At 45.1% G+C, this 19,801-nt stretch overlaps 2 protein-coding genes across 5 annotated transcripts in view; both read left to right on the top strand.

The window, feature by feature from the left end:
• Positions 1–263: 263 nt before the first annotated feature.
• On the top strand, positions 264–12,505 carry ATP5F1C (ATP synthase F1 subunit gamma). 3 transcript variants are annotated; one of them, XM_053255229.1, is made up of 10 exons: positions 264–488; positions 1,396–1,430; positions 1,876–2,007; positions 3,051–3,255; positions 4,399–4,542; positions 5,614–5,678; positions 6,642–6,797; positions 9,650–9,746; positions 11,436–11,479; positions 12,358–12,505. In XM_053255229.1, the coding sequence occupies exons 1-9, from the start codon at positions 433–435 to the stop codon at positions 11,440–11,442; spliced, it is 897 nt and encodes a 298-aa protein (XP_053111204.1). In that variant the 5' UTR covers positions 264–432; the 3' UTR covers positions 11,443–11,479; positions 12,358–12,505. The 3 variants fall into 3 exon arrangements, with proteins under 3 accessions (XP_053111204.1, XP_053111206.1, XP_053111205.1); XM_053255230.1 differs by lacking the exon at positions 11,436–11,479 and having other exon boundaries at positions 265–488; XM_053255231.1 differs by lacking the exons at positions 11,436–11,479; positions 12,358–12,505 and having other exon boundaries at positions 9,650–9,750.
• A 4,969-nt stretch (positions 12,506–17,474) lies between these two features.
• Positions 17,475–19,801, top strand: part of TAF3 (TATA-box binding protein associated factor 3) — a 193,568-nt gene continuing 191,241 nt past the window's right edge. The window contains exon 1 of one of the 2 annotated variants that reach the window (XM_053254943.1): positions 17,475–17,811. In XM_053254943.1, coding sequence (XP_053110918.1) covers positions 17,646–17,811 — 166 coding nt within the window. In that variant the 5' untranslated portion in view covers positions 17,475–17,645. The remainder of the gene's footprint in view (positions 17,812–19,801) is intronic. The other variant, XM_053254942.1, reaches the window with a different exon arrangement.

Below are 19,801 nucleotides of genomic sequence, written 5' to 3'. Positions count from 1 at the left end.
CCAGCTACATTTAAAACAAAACAAAAAAGTGACAGAATACAGTTAAGTCTATAAGAGTAATAGGGGGGTATCTGTCTGCCGCTCTCTCCCGTCCTCTCTATGGTGAAAGTCGGCTTGGCCTGGGACTGTAGCAACCATAGAGTCTAGAAAACGTCAAGCGTTTGGATCACGGAAGTAGACGTCCAGACTAGAGAGAGAGAGAGATGCAGGATAGTTTGGCCGCTCTTTGACCCGGAAGCTATAGCTGCTCTTCCTTCTCTTCCTCCTCGAGTAGAAACCTGTTGCCAGCTACCCCTTACTGAGGTGAGCCTGTGGCGCATGCGCGGTGCGGGCTCTCTGACCTTCAGCAGCCGGGCCGGGCGGGCAGCTCGTGAAGGAGGCTGAAGAGGCCGCAGCAGCAGGAGAAGGAGGCCGCCCGCCGTTGGAGTCAGGATGCTGTCCCGAGGAGCCGTCGTGGCCGGCGGCGCCCTGCTCTCCCAGCCGCAGTGGTACGACAGGGAAAGGGAGAGCGGTGGCTCTTGGGGAGCGGGGTGGGCATGCACCCTGCACATGCTCAGGGACCCCTGCCTCCTCAATATCTTGGTCATTAGTGGCTCGTGCATTCCACGTTTGGAATCGTGTAGTTGCAGAAACGCGGCGTTGGTTTTAACGTCCTTGTGTTTATTTTTCCGGAGGGCTTATTTGGTGCTGCTTGCAAAAGGTGTTCTGGAAGGCAGAGCTGCTGATCCCTTCAGCTGGGGTGTCGCCTTTACAGATGCATCTCCCCGTTGGCCTGCAGCAGCTTTTCAATACAGGCTCTGTAGTATCCTACAACTAATCAATCAATCAATCAATCAATCATTTATTTCGATCAAAGATCAAATACATCCTACAACTAATGAGGTTGATGACATAAGGAATTTCCTTTAATAAGCCTACTTATCTATCTATCTATCTATCAGATTTAACACATTATTTAACACAAGTTTCTGGGTGGCTTACAACGAATGAATGAATGAGTGGTCCTGGGTTGAGATCAAGGTCACTTGAGAATACAGTGTATGCCATGGAAATTTAGGAGGAAAACCTAGCATAAAGTATCTATGTCTACAACAGTCATGAAAACCTGATCAGATGGAGTAATAACATTTCTTGATGCATACTGATTTAGTTCTACAAGGTTCTGTGTCTTTATGTATTTTGATTTTGTAACTGCTTGGGTTGTCTAACTGCGACTTTGTTAAATGTTTTAGAAAGGAAATAATCTGCTATAGCTATTAAATACTTTTTCCTTTAGCAACAGGAAGTAGCATTTTTACTGAAGTATTTTGGTACTTTGCTAAAGTACTGACGTTTTAGTGCTTTAATGCTTTACCTACTTTACTGAAGTATGCAATGTGTGTTTTAATTTTTCAGGGTCCAAGTTAGGAATATGGCAACATTGAAAGACAGTGAGTATTTATTTATCCTTTCACTTGCACTTTTGTGGGTTGGCAGTGTAGACATGAGTGACTTTTGAAACCCTAACTTCTATATTTATTTTCAAGAGCATATTCTGGTTTGTTGACCTGGGCACAACATCCTCTTGTGTTTTGCATATAATTACTAATTAAGATCAAAATTGCTTAGAGTGGACTTGGAATGTTTTTTAGCTTGACGATGCACAGTCAACTAACCAACTGATTTCCACACAATTATTTCAAAGGAGCCAGTGACTTGCACGTGCTAATACTCACTAAGTGGGCTACATAACTAACACACCTCACTGTTTTACAACTCAATTGGCTTTAATCGGTTTGAGATGTTGGTGCTTAAAATTATTTTGTAAAGTGTCACTCTTTTCTCAATGTCTGCTCAAAAACTCCTGCCTCAGTTCATACTCTCAAATTTGTGCAGTTACCCGACGCTTGAAGTCCATCAAGAACATCCAGAAGATCACCAAGTCCATGAAGATGGTTGCTGCGGCGAAGTATTCTCGTGCAGAGCGAGAGTTAAAGCCTGCCAGGGTTTATGGAGTGGGGTCATTAGGTAAGAGATGTTGCCTGTTTGAGTTTAAAACAGGGTTATTTTTAAAAAAACAATTATTTTTATTGAAATTTTTTCATTATAGCATTTAAACAAAAATGAAAATAAGTACTACAAACAAAACGTAATGCAGAATACAGAGTATTCTAGTTACAACGTTATGCCATTGTTCTTGTCATTATGTATCTACAGCACTACCTTTTAAAAATATTGTACTTCTGGGAGGAGAATGAATCATCATTAGCTGGCCCAGGTGCAGTGCATCTGTGCCTCTAGTTCTCCGCCCCCCCCCACTTGTTCTCAGCCCTTCCACATCCCTCTTGGCTATCCCCCCCCTTCTCAGCCCCCTCCCTCGTTCTCAGCCCCCCCTTTGGCTCCCCCCCGGCTTCTCAGCCCATTTTAGCCGCTACTTTCCAGCCCCCCCCCCCCGCCGCTTTCCTCAGCACCACTTTTGGCCATCTGGCCATTCATTAGCCTGCCTGTTTGCTTTTCTCCCCGCAGCTCGCTCGCGAACTTTTGCGAGAGCTGCCATGCATGGGATTAGCTACGGGTACGTTTAAGAGAGTTATATGATAATAAAGGCAAATCCCATCTCTTAGTGTTTTCTGACTTGAATCTTCCTGATGAGATGCTTTTAAGTAGGCATATAAAGCTGTCTTCCGAAACAGTGTTTTAAGTCTTCATCCTGGACCATGGGAAACAGTGCCGTGAGGTTATCAATGGTGTTTTTTCAGCCTAGATATTGGCAGTGACTAACAGACAGGTACTCCTATTTGCCTGTTTGCCTTGCTATGGACAGTTGTTTGCTTTGGTTGGAGTTGGTGGTTGTGAACTTGCACCTATGGTTTTAAGGGACCAAGGGCTTTATTTTGCTAAATAAATTCCAACTTTTGGGCCAGGGTAAACCAGATTCTTAGCTAGGGGCAGCTAAAGCTGGTAGCCTTCATAAATTTATGGCAATAGTTTTGCTACGCTTGCTTGATACATGTTTGAAAACGGCTAGTTATCATTGGCTGCACTGTGAGTGATTTCTTCTTTGTTCCTAGCACTCTATGAGAAAACAGAAATCAAGCCAGCTGAGGATAAGAAGAAATACCTCATCATTGGGGTGTCCTCTGACCGTGGTCTTTGTGGTGCTATCCATACCTCTGTTGCGAAAAACATCAAGAGTCAGATCAGTAGTCTCTCAGATGCAGGCAAGGAGGTCATGGTGATTGGAGTGGGCGACAAGCTGAGAGGTATCCTTCAAAGGTAATGTGGGCATATTCTAAGCTGAACTCACTGTAAATGTGTATTCTTCTGAGTTCATTTCACAGGTTGTGATTACATTGCTTCTGAGAGTGGAGGCTCCTTCTGAAAGGTAGGGATGTGCACGGACCACGGAGGCGCGGTCCGACGCTGGGGGTGTGTGTCTTGCTTTAAGGGCGGGGGGGTTGTACTTACCCCTCCCGCCGCTTTCCCCCTTCCGGCGCTCCATTTTTCAGTGAAATTTTCGGGGCGGCAGCGTTCCTCCCTGCCGCCCCTGCCCCCTTGTTGACTGGTAAAAGCGGAAGTAACTTCCGCGCATGTGCATGTGCCTGCCACCCGCGTGCCCGCCGCGCAGCGTGCACATGCAATGTGTGGTGTGCGCAGCGGGCGCATGCGCAGAAGTTGCTTCCGCTTTTACCAGTCAACAAGGGGGCAGGGGCGGCAGGAAGGAACGCAAAAATTTCACTGAAAAATGGAGCACCGGAGGGGGGGAAAGTGGCGGGAGGGGTAATTACAACTCCCCCCGCTCTTAAAGCGAGACACACACACCCCGGGGTGAAACCGCCAGACCAGGCCGCTTGCGAACCAGTTCGCAGGCCTCTAACATGGCCTGCGGACCAGTTTGTGCACATCCCTACTGAAAGGTTCAGCCCAACATGCTGCTTATAAGGGGATGGAGGAAGAAAAGTGCCTCTCGGAAGCATCCCTCTCTTTACCTGGTTTGCCTGGGGAGAGAGGAGGTGGTGGAGCATTTTCCCCTTCCAGGCAGCTGTGCAAGCAGAGTGTCATTTCTGCGAGGCGCTGCTGGCTTCCAAAGGAGGAAGCGAATGGCCAGCCAGTTGGCTGAGAGTGGCAGTAGCCCTAACAACCAGGGTGCATGAGTGCAGCTCTGCATCCCTGCCTACACTGTTCCAGAGCTTTACATGCGTTGAAAAAATGCCTGAGTGCAAAGCTGAGTGATCCAAAATGGCACTGTGCAGAGGTGACATCCTGTCAGCGTCAGCTTTCTAGAGATGTGCCGAGAACACCAGAATCCTTCCTCACTAGACCCTGTTTTTCAAAAGTGCCGTGGTGCTAGTGTTTAAAACCTTCTTTGCTTTCATAGATCAGGCACTCCTTTTATATGCCAGCTTCCTTTCATTTTAGGACACACAGCAAGAACTTCCTGCTGAACTTTAAAGAAGTGGGAAGGAAGCCCCCCACCTTCGGAGATGCCTCAATCATTGCTTTGGAGCTCTTGAATTCTGGATATGAGTTTGATGAAGGCGCTGTCATCTACAACCGGTTCAGGCAAGAGAAACAAAACCGTTATTTTAAAACCCAAACTCTCATTTTCAAGATGAGGGGGTGGGGAGAGATTTAGCACATTTTAGGTTGGAAGGCAAAGAATGTGGGGTTGCAGATGGAGTTCTATAATGGTGGAATCCTGTTTTGGAGTGCTTTTCTTTTCTCTCCAGCAAGGGCTGCTGCTTAAAAGAAAAATGGAATGAGCAGGCAGATCTGGGCAGCCGAATGCTATTTGCAACTTCCAAAACGACACTTGCTCATGACTTTGCTCTAACCACTGAAGCTGTTCAGTCCTGTCTGTAATCTTCAGTGTCCTGAACTTTTAGCTGAGCTGCTCTAAGGCAGCCATAATTACAGAGTCCTCTTATACAGAGGATTCTCAGTTTGCAAAAATTGTAAACGGTTACATGCAGAGTGAATGAATCCTTCACTGCCCTGCCCTCCTGTTTCACTATCTAGACGGATTTTATTTGGAATTGTGTGATTGAAAATTGTTTGCCAAGGTGCTTTTACAAGTACCATGAGCCCCTTTTAAGTTAGAATGCCTTACTTTTGAATGTGTGTGTGTGGTATAAGAAAGTGGGAAAAGAGCACTATGAATCTGTTGAATAATAGCTGAAATTACAGGAGTAGGAAGTGCAAAAAACAGTTGAGGTGTAGCCTGTGAAAACTTCTGAATCCTACCACTTAGTCCAAGGCAGTATCTTCTGTACTTCACTCCCTGCCCCCAGATTCAACTTCAATTAATCTGCAGTTAACTATAGGCAGGGAGCATACCAGCTGTGCCACACCAAGGCAGTAGAATAGATGGCTTCAGTAAACTCCAGCCACTGAGCGGAATTGTGAATTATAAAGGGAAGGCAAGCTGTTTAACTAGGCAGAGCCCAAGGTGTGGACAGTAGGAAGGCAATGAAGTATGCTTCCCTTTAGATCTCTCTTAGCATGCCAATGGGAATACTTGTATTGTTCTATATACTTTTAGGTGTCTTGGAACACAGAACTGGTATCACTTTTTGGCAGGCAGGTTCTTGCAAGTTAATACATTTTTCCAGAACAGCTTTCTTTTTCCTTCAGATCTGTCATCTCCTACAAGACAGATGAGAAACCAATCTATTCTCTTGAGACAGTTGCAGGTGCTGGTAAGTTCAGAGATAGAATTTGGCAAGTTCATGAGTAAACTCATGTTCAGGGATATTTTTTTCTCATTCACTATTTCATATGATGATCATGAGGTGTCTGTTTCTCTATGTACTCGCCTCAAAAGGCCAAACCATCACTCTTATCTGTGGGTGGGAAATAAATATCTTTGGGGCTGAAAGAATAATATGATATGAACTAGTAGGTGTGGCCCGTCGTTGACCATGCAGTGTCCTTTTGAATAGATCACACTGATGGAGAAATTAAATGCATGTAATAGAACCTTTTTTTAATTAATATGCGTCCAAAACGAAAGCAAAAGAACAGTTTTACGTTTGTAGGATTTCAACTCCAAACACGACTCATTTAATTGAATACTTACCATATATGGCAAATGTGAATTGTAGTAAATCTTAATCTGAGAAAGCTCTTCTCTTGGGCATGGTGTTCTTGAATTACTGATCTGACTACTGAATGTTAAAAAATATGCTGAGAACGAGAACAGTATATTCAGAATTTCTTTTAAAAAAACTTTTAAACAATTAAACCTTCCCCCCAGCATATTTCAGTGTAAAAGGTAGTGCATTCAGCTAATTTCAGTGGCAGGATTGTGTATGCAAAATTTGGTAACTGTAGGTCATTGGGAAGTATGACTTTACTTTGCACAAATTGTTCAAAATATATAATAGATTTATTTTTCATGTACAGTATGTTTTACCACTTTTGCTACTTTTGTTTTTTCAAAGGGAACGAAATAGGATTCACTAATTTTTGCAAAAATAAGTTACTGACAGTTGAGCTACGGATCTACTTTGTAAAAACTGATGGTTAAGCTGGAAAAAGTTTGAAAGTCATTCCATACTTGACACTTGGTTCTGGCTAGACTTGCTATATATAAGAACTAAAAAAAAAAAAAAAAAAGCGCCATAATCAACTAACCTTATTTTCTGTGCATGGTTTTGTAGAAAGCATTAGTATCTATGATGACATTGATGCAGATGTTCTGCGAAACTATCAGGAATACACGCTGGCCAACATCATCTTCTACTCAATGAAGGAGTCTACCACTAGTGAGCAGAGTGCTAGAATGACCGCCATGGACAATGCCAGCAAAAATGCTTGTAAGTAAAACTCGATGGAGTTTACAGTGCCTCATGATCACAGTAGGAACAACCTAGATGTACGTAAGAGGTGTGAGTGGTGAGGAGGCAAGATTCAATCTCTCTGTGAATGTCTTTTAATCTATCTTTTAAAAAAATTCCCAAACTTGGCTTGGTTTCACCGAAAGAAAGCCCAAGTATCCTGCAGAGCTAGACCTCTGCAATACATTTTGTTTCAAATCACTCCTAAAATCTAACAGGCACTTCCAAGCCTGATTGTTGAAGAGACTATGGTTCAGGTGTATAGTCCGGTACTATATGGTACCCATAGTCTGGCACTATGAAAATGAGCTTGTGTATTTGGCTTGTGTAGCCAACTACACAAGTTGGCTTATGTAGCAGATTATAGCCTTTGTCTCAGAGCAAGCTCACGTGAGGGAAAGAAATGCCGACTCATCCCTGCAAAGCTTTCAGGTAAAGGCTACTCCTAAAAGTTTCCTGTGATTCTTGGTAGGTTCAGAAATGGCTGCCGTCACCATCCCTCTCTCTTACAAAACTTTACCCTCCCTGGGCTTGGGGTGGAAATCCGAGGGAAAATTCTCTTTCTTTTGCTATTTAAAAAGTACAAAAAAACCACCTTCCATGTGCAAGCCTACACATTGGGAGAAAACTGATAGCCGTTGACTGATTAGGTGTGTTTTGCACCAGAGAAGAAGCCCCTTTCTCCCTCCTCCCCCGTCCCGGTTTCTCCTGAGTGAAAAATCCACTTGGATGAGGCTTGTAAAAGAAAAGAACAAAAAAGAAAAACAGTTTTATTCAAATGCCTCAGACTTCTTCTCTCTGAGGATTTTCCAGCTTTTAGTTACAGGTAAAAATACTCAGTAAGTTACAAGAATACTTCAAAAGGATGAAGTTGGGGTAGCATGCTTTAAAAATCATGATTACCCAGTTGCAAGGAACAGATATGTAGGAAAATACACAAGCACAATTAAAACTTGCAGAGTCTCTTACAATGCCCTGGCTTAGATAGGCATAGGTTAGTGTTTCTTAGCCTAATTATGTCACAGATGAACAATCATAGACCAGTTTCGGGGATATACAAAGCATGCATACAAGAAACAAAGTCTAAAGCAAAATCTGACTAAACAAACTTTGCCTAGACTAAACTTCCCGAAGCCAAAACCTTGGCTTCCTTTTGTCTTGAACTCACTAAATCCTGGATGAGACACTAAATCCTGGATGAGAATTCAAGCCCCTGCAGTGAATTGTAGTCATCCTTCTGCAGCCATACTCCATGGCCACACGTCCTGCTATCTGCACTCCCAGCCTGCTTCTTCTAACAAAGGAACCTTCTCTTCCTCCCCAGCGGCTCTCTAGGTCCCACCCACCTGGTGTGCTGATTGGCTGAGCTCTGGAGTTCACCAGCCTGTTGGTCAGGACAGGGTTCACTTCTGGTTAACTCTTTAGGGGAGGGCTGGCTGGTCACTACAGCTTGGACTTCCCCTTCCTTTCTTGGTTTAATGCAAAACATAGTTTCCATTTCATCTGAACTAGTATATCTGCTGTGCAAACCAGGGTTAGAAACCATAGTTTGATGCTGGTTTGCAAGATGGGTGAAAACCATACCTTTTCTCTGACCAAGAAAAGAGGGGAGGGAGTTGTTCAACATGAGAGGGAGAAGGAATGTGTGATACCAAGGCTCCTCGATGGTTCATTCTCATAGTGTCAAATCATAGTTTGACATGACATCTGAAACAGCTCTCATTTTCCTTTTTCCTGTTCTTAAATCCTGTACTGAAGACTGTCTCTCCTCTAAAATGCTCTGGAATTTGGAATTTTCTATTTGACAGTAACTTACTGGAAAATGTCATTGTTCTGGAAGTAAAGGCAAAACTTACTTCTTGATTCATTTGCTGTTCTGCTTAAAGACTAATCCCATGAGTTACTGAGTTGCAGAATCTGGCTGAACGGTTGCCATAGTTAAGAGACCGGGAAGCAGCAGGTCAAGAATGAATGGGCGCCTACAGAGATGAGCAGCAGCCAACACACTCCTAGGCATACCAGTTCGCACTGATGTTGTGAGCAGCAGCAGCATCTGCTTGTGCTGCCATAATGTCATCTGCTGATATGTAGAATTGTGCCACTCTGATTTGATTAAGTGCCGTCAAGTCAGTGTTGACTCTTAGCGACCCCATAGATAGATTTTCTCCAGGATGATGTGTCCTCAACTTGGCCTTTAAGGTCTCCCAGTGGGGCATTCATTGTTGTCGTCAACGAGTCCATCCACCTTGCTGCTGGTTGTCCTCTTCTTCTTTCCTTCCACTTTTCCCAGCATTTGTGCCACTCTAGCTGGTTCTTTATGGCTCAACAAATTCTTCAGGGGAGGGGTCCCCCACCTGTGGCCTTCCAGATGTTACTGAACTACAACCTCCACATGTTAATTGTAGCTGGGGATGATGTTATTCAGCAACATCTGGCATACCACAGGTTGGGGACCCCGTCTTTAAAGTAGTATATAGCCGAGTCCTTGTCCGTGCTTCTGCCATGCTCTTGCATGGGAACCGATCATGTGGTAGGAAGTGAAAACATGGAAACGAGCTCTCAGAGCATACAGTGGCTAGCAGAGTACTTGATACTGGAGGGGCCGCATATACATATTTTAAATAAATACTTGGCTTCCTTTTTCCCCTGTGGATTTACAAATCCACAATATTGGAAAACTAGCATTGGTTATCTCCAAGTCCCTGTTGTGGCTGTAGGTGACTTAACAGAGTACATCACACCCTTTCTTGCTCACAGCCAGAGGACAAACAGAATGGTTTTCTGATGTTCTTTTCTGCTTGTCCACCTGACTTGTCCACCTCTCTTTGTAGCTGAGATGATTGACAAGCTGACGCTGACGTTCAACCGCACTCGCCAGGCTGTCATCACCAAGGAGCTTATTGAGATCATCTCTGGTGCTGCTGCTTTGTAAGTATTGCCATGCAGGTCTTCGACGGTGAGCTTTGGAGTGGTTGGTCCTGAAGCTGTTGGGGAGGAGGCAAAGAAGAGTGGCATTTGAGGTTGCAAGTTCTTCTGCTGTGCTTTAAAAATGACTCCGTGGCCTATACATGGACCTGCCTGGGACTCCCGTTAATCCCAAACTGGCTGCTGAAGCAACTGTTGGCCGATACTGAAGCTTTTCTCTGTGAACTGCCCTTGGATGGATTCATCCATCCTGCATTCCTCTGGGTGTATTGATCTGGGCTATGCTCACCCAGAATGCATCTAAGCCTCCATTGCTGAGACCTGATGTTTTGGTGGGATGGAGATTAGAATTTAAGAAGAGCCCTGCTGGATAATGTCAAAGGTCTTTCTCAGGGGCACACAACTCAAATGCCCCAGTAGGCCAGCACCAACTACGACTTGGCATGAAGGGCCCGAGGTCAATTTTCAGTGCATTATGACATTAAAATTATTAAAAATATTAATGGAAGCAATTATTAGTTACTTATGGATCTTTCCCCCTCTCAAGGGACCCACAATTTTAACCAAGGAGAAGAGTACCCATAAAATAGGCCCTATCCCTGCTCAAGTCAGTGGGGCACCTGGAGTGCATCCTAGCCCCAAATAAATACCAAGTCATCTCCTCCTCTTCCTCAATCACAGTTGCTTTTAAGCTGCAATTCTAGGCATGCAGTCCTAGAGCTCTTCATGGACCCTGCTGTTCATGGTTCCTACTCCTACCTTGGGGCCTGCAAAAAAGTTCCTATGGGCCAGATCTGGCTGCCGGGCCTTATGTTGTGCAGGCTGGGTCTATCTAGTCCAGCTTTCTTCGTTGTGAGGCTCGGGAGTCAATGGCCAGGCTCTCGTCAACTTAAAGTTGAGTGGCTCCCTGATTAGGCCTGTGTGAAGCTGTGGCTGAAACCGAATATCCCACACAGCCCCTGTCCCATTACCTAAAGGTGACCTTTTCCACTGCGCTGTGCTATACTTGGCCAGTGTCAGTGTGGGGATCCTTTAAGGAAAACAGCCCACATGGGAGGAGAGATGGTTTTGTGTTAGCAAACATGAGTTGTCCCCTTTGCTAAGCAGGGCACTGTAAGATATTCCCTGTAGGGGATGGGGCTCCTCTGGGAAGAGCAGCTGCCTGCTTGCCTGCAGAAGGTTCCAAGTTTCCTCCCTGGCAGCATCTCCAAGATAGGTCTAAGAGAGACTCCTGCCTGCAAGGGCCAATCAAAGATATTCTCAGTGGATTTTGCTAATTTCCTTTTTAAACCCATCTATATTAGTCGCCATCTCTTGTCAGTGAATTCCATACATTAATCCTGTGCCGGCTTGGTGACCTGCTGTCTGAAGCTCTGTTGTGGAAATGAGAAAATGCATCTTTAACTTGCACCTGAAATCGCATAATTTGCCTTGTGCGGGGGCAGGTGGGGGGGATGGAATCTTGCATGCAACTGGAAATGATTGTGCTTTTAACCTGTACATATCAGCAGCTTTAATTTGTATGTAACACAACTCGTGGGTGTTTAATGAGCACTCTTGGAGCAGTTTTCATTCTGACTCTGCATTGCATGTTTGATTCAACCTGTGCTTGTTTTGCCTTAATATGCATGACTTGATGCTTCACTGCTTGTTTGTGTTTTATTTTGTTTTTAACACCACCACCATCATTAGGAAGTAGAGGCTAATCAGGAGTGAATTTCATCCAAAGTCAACAGGTATAGTGTTGCAGTAAAGTAGGTACTAAGGTGATTGGGGGAGGTGAACAGGAAAACAAAGTGTCAAATCTAGTCCTTAAGGTACTATTTGTATGGCTTTTGTCTGTATTCTAGAAGTGCTTGTTTGGAAATGTGTCTTGTATTGCATGGCATATTGTGTTACTCCACTGTTTTGCTTAAAATCAATGCCATGCGTGTAGCAGAGGACTCTGATGTATGCAGTGAAGGTCTCTAGTAGAATCATGCTTTGTACTTTGAATAATCAGTACAAAAGTCTCATGTCTTTATATTATTATTCCAGAGTAATTATAGCCTACTAATAAATGAACTTCCATGAACTAAAACAGTGAAGTAATACATGTGCTTTGTTTTTGGATCATGCATCTGTTACCACAGCAGGTGTCATCTTAGTGCCATCCCCTCCTGCGTGGGTGAATGGTGGAAAGACTTCTTCTCAGGGCCTGCTTCTACAATTTTTAGAAGTACTAAATAATTAACTCCTTGTAAAAGTACTTTCCAGTTAATCATAGCTGCCTTTTTAGTCTTAGAGGTTGATTAATCAAACCGATCAAAGGTTGCATCCTAAGTGTTTACCTCCATAAGCTATTGAGAGGAAAGTAACTGGGTGAGACCTTGCAGACACCATCCTGTTGAATGACTTTCTGACTGCGACTGATTCTGCAGAATGCTTATGGTGCAGCTGTACTGGATGAGTTAGATAGCGAAACCTCTGGAAGAATTGCGAGACTAAGACAGCAAGGAGAGAACTTGAAATGGGGAAACTCTTTCAGGGTCAGCAGAAACTGGTAACAAAGCAAGGTGGCAAATTCATCAGAACCGTGTCCAAACTTTCCTTAATACAATGTTTGTATTTCTAGGTAAAGAAGAGGAGCTGTTCTGGCAAGCAGTCTGTTCCACTTCCTTTCCATAGAGACAGAATGGTTGGTCCGTTGTCCTGTGAAGAATGTTCAGGAAAACACCCCCGACTGTTTGTAAATCTTATTACAATAAAAGTCCTACGTGAAAGAGCAGGTGTGCTTCTTGGGATATGTGAAAGTGGGGGTGGTTGGACTGGAATATACGTTAGCAGCAGTCTTTTACCCTCTGCCAGCTTTTCCATTTTCATAAAAGAATGCTGAAAGATACTTTGTGTGCATGCATCGATAAATAAAAAAGTAAGAATTGTTGGGTGTAGTCCACTGGCAAATGCTAACCAGCCTCTCGTTCCAGCCCTCCTTGAAATATGAGCTGTGCAAGAGCAGGGAACACCAAAACTCAAGTTTGTTGCAAGGTTTGGAGACTGTTTTTTGATGTTAAAGCTCACAGGCAGATTGATGTAGGAGATGAAATCCAACAGCAGATAAAATGCCCCCGTTTGGTTTCAGTGGACTTCCAGCCAAGAGTATCATCTGAACTCTATCTCCTCCTTTGAGAGGGAATTTGTAGAATATTTCCTTGCTGTTGTCTCTGTGGCTCTCTTCTCTTACTGAGGTGGTAAACTGATGTCTGGGCTGTACCATCTTAGACTGCAAGTGGGGGCTTGTGTGATGGAAGTTTCCAAAAAAATCCTCCACGTGGAAAATAGCATGTCAGAGAGAAAGGTGGGCTCAAATCTTCCTAAAGTTTAATTTTTTTTTTTAGGTGAGGGTTGTGGAGGAACCTTCTATCATGTGAGCCCCTATCTTTAGTATGAAGTGGTATAGGCCAAACATTTTATACCTTGGTGAGCACTAGGCCTAGGATTGTCCTAGATTCTTAGTCTTGAATGCCTAGATGTTGGACTACAACTCCCATCATCCCCAACCACAATGGCTCTCCAGGCAAGGTTGTGGCATCTCCAAGTAAGGCTGGGGAAGACTCCTGTCCGAAACCCTGGAGAAGCTGCTGCCAGTCAGTGCAGACAATACTGAGCCAGATGGACTTTCTGCCTCCATTATGACAGCTTTATCTAGGTGGAATGGGGTCATAGCTCTGTGGTAGAGCATCTGTTTTGCATGCAGAAGGCCCCCGATTCAACCCCAGGCCTCTCTGGATAGAACTAGTAAAGGCTGCTATCCTTGGAGATCCACAGCCAGTCAGTGTCCGGGGCTGCTCAACTTTGGCCCTCCTGCAGATGTTGGCCTACAACTCCCATAACCCCTGGCTATTGGCCACTGTGGCTGGGGGTTATGGGAGCTGTAATCCAAAAACAGCTGGTGGGGGCCTAAGTTGAGCAGGCCTGGAGACAGTCCTGAGCTAGATGCATCGTTGGTCTGATTTGGTATAAGGCAGCTTTCTATGTTCCATCATAGCAACACCTGGGGGCACAAGTTTGAGAACTCTTGTCATAGATGTTACTTTAACAGGGTTGGCCAAAAAGGGGCTAATTGCCTCTTCAAACATAGGCATTTGCCTGCCTCTACTATTAATTAAAACCAATTGTAAGGCTGATCTGCACCCCCTTCTCCCCCCGGGTTTGCCCTCCACTTGGATTCAAAGCACAATTTAGACTAGAATGTAATTCTTCCAGCCCAGGCATGCTTTAAAATGGGACAAATGCCCAGCTTCTGTTGGCTTGGGGAGAAACGGAATTTGCCGGCAGACACTGATAGCTAATGCAAGGGAGGATTTTTTGGCTAACTTCTGCCCCTCTTTAATATTAGAAAAAAATATAATCCTTCATGGAAAATTAATGCTGCTTCTTGGAGAGAGGGAATTGGATCTTTATAATGCAAAAGCTTTCCAACACAGCTATTTCTGCCGGTTCCGCATGAATATGAAAGGGGTGAGTCTCCTTAAGAATGCTGTACTTCTGTTCTTGCAATTAAAGCTTCCTTAAGTGAGCTTGATGTTGCTCTTAGTTTTAGGTTACAAAAATCTTCTGCAGTTAGTGTGTGTGAGAACATTTTTTTCAACCTGCAATAGGATAGAAAAGTGTGTAATACATCCCTGTTTAGCTATGCAGCTCACCTGAAAAGCCCTATTCCAACATTATGTTGTACTTGCATTCAGATAGCTGTATGTTCCTACCAGTACATGTTTTTTGTGTGAATGGCGTACCTGTGTTCATTTAAAAAGTGAACTGGGTACAGATAGGAAGTGTACTGCTGCTCTACCTGCATTCAGCGTAGCATGTGAGTGACTGTACCTGCATACAGCTCCATCGCTGTGTACATTGCACACAGATTGTATGGATATTGACCGTAGTGGGTGAATAGGGCTAGAATCTTGGGTCAGCCTCTCTCTCGTCCAACTTGTGGATTTATGACGATAACGGGGAGGGTCTATAACTGGCTTTAGCTCTTAAAAGGCAGATGAGATAAAAATGAAATGTATTGGATGTTCTTCCAGACTTCCAAGTTTCCAAAATCGGCAGAGAGGAGACTGCAGCCCACTTTTTTGGTTGCTTTTGTTTAAGCAGCCCTGTGTTTCTGCTAAAACCATCTCACCTGCTGATCGATATCTGCAAAATAAAATTCCCAAACTCCATTTTTACAAACTGGCTGTTGGAGCTCCTACAAGATGCCCATGGGCTTACTACTTGCTGGATGATGAGTTCTATTGACATTTCACATTTGGTTGGTACTAAATAGAGCATTGTCCTACTTAGACATTTTCTTCTAAGGAACCAGCATGGTACCTGTGATTTTGCACTCATTTGGGTGTCATTTTAGTGGGGGATCTAGTACACAAACAGTACTGGCAAGCCTACATTATTGATTGATCATAAAAATTGTCTATCCTCTGAGCCTTATAGGTGTGATGTAATATAAAAACGACAAACAATGGGAACAATTCCATATGTGCTTATATATATTGGTACCTGCTCTTGAAGGGAACATCCTTTGGAATCTACATAAGCTGTCTCGTATAATTATGGAAAAACATACTGGAGAATTCAAGCATACCCAGCCATGAATTCACTTTTGCCGGTCCTTTTGTGGGGGAAATAACCTTAATTCCCAAGAATCAACTCTATAGTATCCTGTGGCAACATGTTTTGACTGCAGGCTGTTTGGGGACTTCCACCTTCCCTGCAAACAATATTATTATTATTTTTACATTTATATCCTGCTGTTCCTCCAAGGAGCCCAGAACGGTGTACTACATACCTGAGTTTCTCTTTCACAACAACCCTGTGATGTAGGTTAGGCTGAGAGAGAAGTGACTGGCCCAGAGTCACCCAGCTACTTTCATGGCTGAAAGGGCATTTGAACTCGGGTCTCCCCAGTCCTAGTCCAGCACTCTAACCACTACACCACGCTGGTTCACACATATACATAAAATGGTTCCCTCTCCCCAACGGGCTCACAATCTAAAAAAGAAACAAGCTAGACACCAGCAACAGCCACAGGAGAGATGCTGTGCTGGGGGTTGCCAATGCTTTATTTTACTTTTTTGATATGTTGATGAGGGAATGCTGTTGAAATTCAGGCTTTTATATAGATTTTTTAAGCTATAGGTGCCTTTTGGGGGGTGGGGGCAGCCTTAGCAAATCATTGGGCACTTCCAGCATTTGTGCAAAACAGGCTCAAGCCTACCTGAAAATCCTGCCAACTGTCCTGGAGGTCCTTGTTCTATGGAGGCAAACTCCAGCTATGAGGCAGAGGCTCTGCACATGCTCAAAAGCAAAAGTTTGCATATTCCAGGATTTTACTCTGCAGGTACCAGAAGCAAGCACTGAGGCTGAATCTTGTTGAGAACTAGTACAAATGATGCCATAATGCTGTTCAGGGGAAAGATTGAGTTTCTGCTGTTTCTGTCTTTTAGAATGTTTATTCATTTATAGGATATATTAGATATCCTTCTGGAAGGCTCAAGCCTTATGTATAACAAATGAATAAGTTAATATCTTAAAGTGATGTTTAGGATCATCTATTATCTTTACTGATTCCCCGTAAGAGGGCTCATTTTTTCCTTGTGCTGTATTCCAGAACAATATTATAAATATATTTATATTTATATCTATCTCATCTGACATATTCCAGAGCAATATCTGCATTAATCTGTTTACAGCAACTGCGAAGATGAATCTCTGGCTCTTTGTGCACAAGATCTCACTCCCATGATTACTGCAGGGTGGTGTGTGTGTTTTGTCCATTGTAGCTTGGGATGATGGGAGTTGTATACTTATTTAATTATGTGAAATTTATTTTACTCTGTGAAACTTGTTTTACTCTGTGAATTAAAAATTCAGAGTGAAACAAATTCACAACAGTAAAACAGTTCAGAGTAAAAGAAAATTTAAGTAAAAACTTCACAGAATTAAGTGAGTACGACAACTCTTATTTTTATTCTGTGAAAGTGTTTTGTTTTTATATTGCAATTTGATGTATAAACCACCTAATGGTGCGGTGGGGAAATGCTTGACTAACATGCAGAAGGCTGATGGTTCGAATCTCTGCTGCTATGTAGGAAACACCGATATGGGGCAGCAGCGATCTAGGAAGATGCTGGAAGGCATCATCTCATACTGCGTGGGAGGAGGCAATGGTAACCTCCTCCTGTATTCTACCAAAGACAACCACAGGGCTCTGTGGGAGCTAGGAGTCGAAATCGACTTGACGGCACACTTTACCTTTACCTAGCGAGCAAGAGGTTTGTTTGTTTATTTATTTATTTATTTATTAAATTTATACCCCTTCCAAATTTACGTCTCTGGGCGGCTGGTTGCTGGTTCGAATCCCTGCTGGTATGTTTCCCAGCTATATCAGGCAGCAGCATAGGAAGGTGCCGAAAGGCTTTGGAGGGGTGGTGGTGGCTAGAAATGCAATACATGAAAATAAAATAAAATCAGTGCATCGAAAAATCAGGAGCAGGATGACAGCAATCATGATTCCAAAGTCATTCAAGCACAGCCTCCCTCCCCAGCAAGCAAAACTCCCTCTCTGTGTGTGTGTTCGTCCTTTTCGAGCTTCTCCTCCTCCCCGCAGCCTGGACTGGAGAGCCGAAGCCGGAGTCATCGATAGGGGGCGTGTCCGCAGCTCCGGCACGGCGCCGCCTATCGACGCGCTCTGGGCTCGGCCGGTGCGGGCTGCCGGGGCGACCCCAAGATGGCGGCAGCGACAGCGGCGGGCGAGGGGTCTCGGGCGTGAGCGCGCCTTCCCCTCTGCCCAGGACATGGCTGCGCGCTGGGCCCGCCGGCGGCTGGACGCGGCGGCGGGGCAAGCGCAGTAGCAAGGAGAGGATGTGCGAGAGCTACGCGCGGTGGCTGCTGCGTGTGTCGGTGGCGCAGGTGTGCCAGGCGCTGGGCTGGGACTCCGTGCAGCTCTCCGCCTGCGACCTCCTCACCGACGTGCTCCAGCGCTACCTGCACACCCTGGGCCGCGGCTGCCGGCGCTACGGCGAGCTCTGTGAGTCCGGTCGGCGGGGAGGAGGGGTGCCCTGCGGTTGTCATGGCGACTGGCGGCGGCGGAAAGCCCTGACGTTGGGGGGGGGGGTTGTCACAGGGATGGAGCTGGGCGTGAGTGCCATGGGAAGCTGCCCTATACTGAGTCAGACCATAGGTCCATCTTGCTCAGGATTGTCAGCACAGACTGGCAGCGGCTTTTCCAAGGTTGCAGGCAGGAATCTCTCTCGGCCCTATCTTGGAGATGCTGCCAGGGAGGGAACTTGGAACCTAGATGCGCTTCCCAGAGCAGCTCCATCCCCTAAGGGGAATATCTCAGATGCTCACACTTCTAGTCTCCCATTCATATGCAACCATGGTGGACCCTGCTTACCTAAGGGGACAAGTCATGCTTGCTGCCACAAGACCAGCTCTCTTACATAGGAACATAGGAAACTGCCATATACTGAGTCAGACCATTGGTCTATCTAGCTCAGTATTGTCTTCACAGACTGGCAGCGACTTCTCCAAGGTTGCAGGCAGGAATCTCTCTCAGCCCTGTCTTGGAGATGCTGCCAGGTAGGGAACTTGAAACCTTCTGCTCTTCCCAGAGCGGCTTCATCCCCTGAGGGGAATATCTTGCAGTGCTCACACATCAAGTCTCCCAGGCAGACCCTGCTTAGCTATGGGGACAAGTCATGCTTGCTACCACAAGACCAGCTCTCCTCTCCTTCAGAGAGAATATGCAGATGCTCTTCCCAGAGTGGCCCCATCCCCTAACAGGAATAGTGCTGTTCACACATGTAGTCTCCCATTCAAATGCAAACCAGGGTGGACCCTGCTTAGCAAAGGAAACAATTCATGCTTGCTACCACAGGATCAGCTCTCCTCCCTTATGGTCTCAAAGTGTCTATGGGGCTGGGTCTCCAAGGCATGGGGAACTACAGGTGTGGGCAAGCACCAACCCACCTGCCTGGACAACTGGTTTGCCCCCCACACTACCCCCCTGCCTTTCTGTTTCAGACACACCCTGCCCACCCATGAGTGCACTTTGCTCTTCTGTGCCCCCCCCCCCTCATTTTTGTTGGGTGCTGCCAACACTTCAAGAACTGGCATCTGTCTCCAGGTGACTCGATGCCGTTCTGGAGGTCTGCATGGTCTGATAGTGTAAAAAAAAAAAGTAGGGCAGAGAAGAAATCTTCAGGAATATTTTTGGTATGGGGTTGCCAACTTTGCAGGATTGGTCTGCAGTTTCCAGGAATTGATAGCATTGTCCAAGTGACTCTTGAAAGCAGTCCTGGAGATGTCCAAGGCTTGAAACCTGAAAAACATTCGCGAACACAGATCTCCAGGAATAGCTTCAGTCTGGAGTTGTCAATCCTCTAGGATTGGCATGGAATTTCAAGGAATCAGTCTCCAGGTGACTCATGGAAGACAACATTGGTGGGAGGGGGGATTCCAGAATAGCTTCAGCCTAAGGTTGCCAACTCTCCAGGATTGGCCTGGAGGCTCCAGGAATCAGCCTCAATCTCCAAGTGACTCCTGAAAGTAGTCCTGGAGATCTTCATGGCTTGATATTGTGAAAAATATCAGGAGAAACTGCTCTCCAGGAATAGCTTTAGTGAGTTGACAGCCTTGATGGGATGCTGTGAGCAAGGAGGCACCTTTCCTTCTTTTTAGCAGAGGGAGACCAACCCCAGCACAGCATCCCTCCAGTGGCTGTTGCTGGTGGTTGAGCCCTTTGGGGCCAGGGTTTGTTTTGTGTTTTTCTATGAAAACTTTTGATGAAAATTGGTGTATACATGCTCATAGTAGTTGTTATGATAGTAGGTATGGTGACAGCATGGTGAAACAGGATGTGAGGAGTAGAACCACAGGGTTGTCATGGTTGGGGAGCAACAGATTGGGAGAAAGGGGAGCCATAGGTTTGACATGATGAAGGGATGTTGGATGAGGAGGGGAGGCTTGTCATGGTGATACGCTGATGGAGGAGCTGCAGGTCAGGTCACACTGTG

Source organism: Hemicordylus capensis, chromosome 5 (genome assembly GCF_027244095.1).
Source record: "Hemicordylus capensis ecotype Gifberg chromosome 5, rHemCap1.1.pri, whole genome shotgun sequence".
NCBI classification, from domain to species: Eukaryota; Metazoa; Chordata; class Lepidosauria; order Squamata; family Cordylidae; genus Hemicordylus; species Hemicordylus capensis.
This window is presented reverse-complemented; position numbering and strand designations above follow the sequence as displayed.

Excerpts from the sequence above, each read along its gene's own strand:
- ATP5F1C (XM_053255229.1), top strand. The coding sequence starts at position 433 with ATGCTGTCCCGAGGAGCCGTCGTGGCCGGCGGCGCCCTGCTCTCCCAG. Across the intron at positions 1,431-1,875 it reads TATGGCAACATTGAAAGACA|TTACCCGACGCTTGAAGTCC; the intron begins GTGAGTATTTAT and ends AAATTTGTGCAG. Across the intron at positions 4,543-5,613 it reads GTCATCTACAACCGGTTCAG|ATCTGTCATCTCCTACAAGA; the intron begins GCAAGAGAAACA and ends TTTTTCCTTCAG.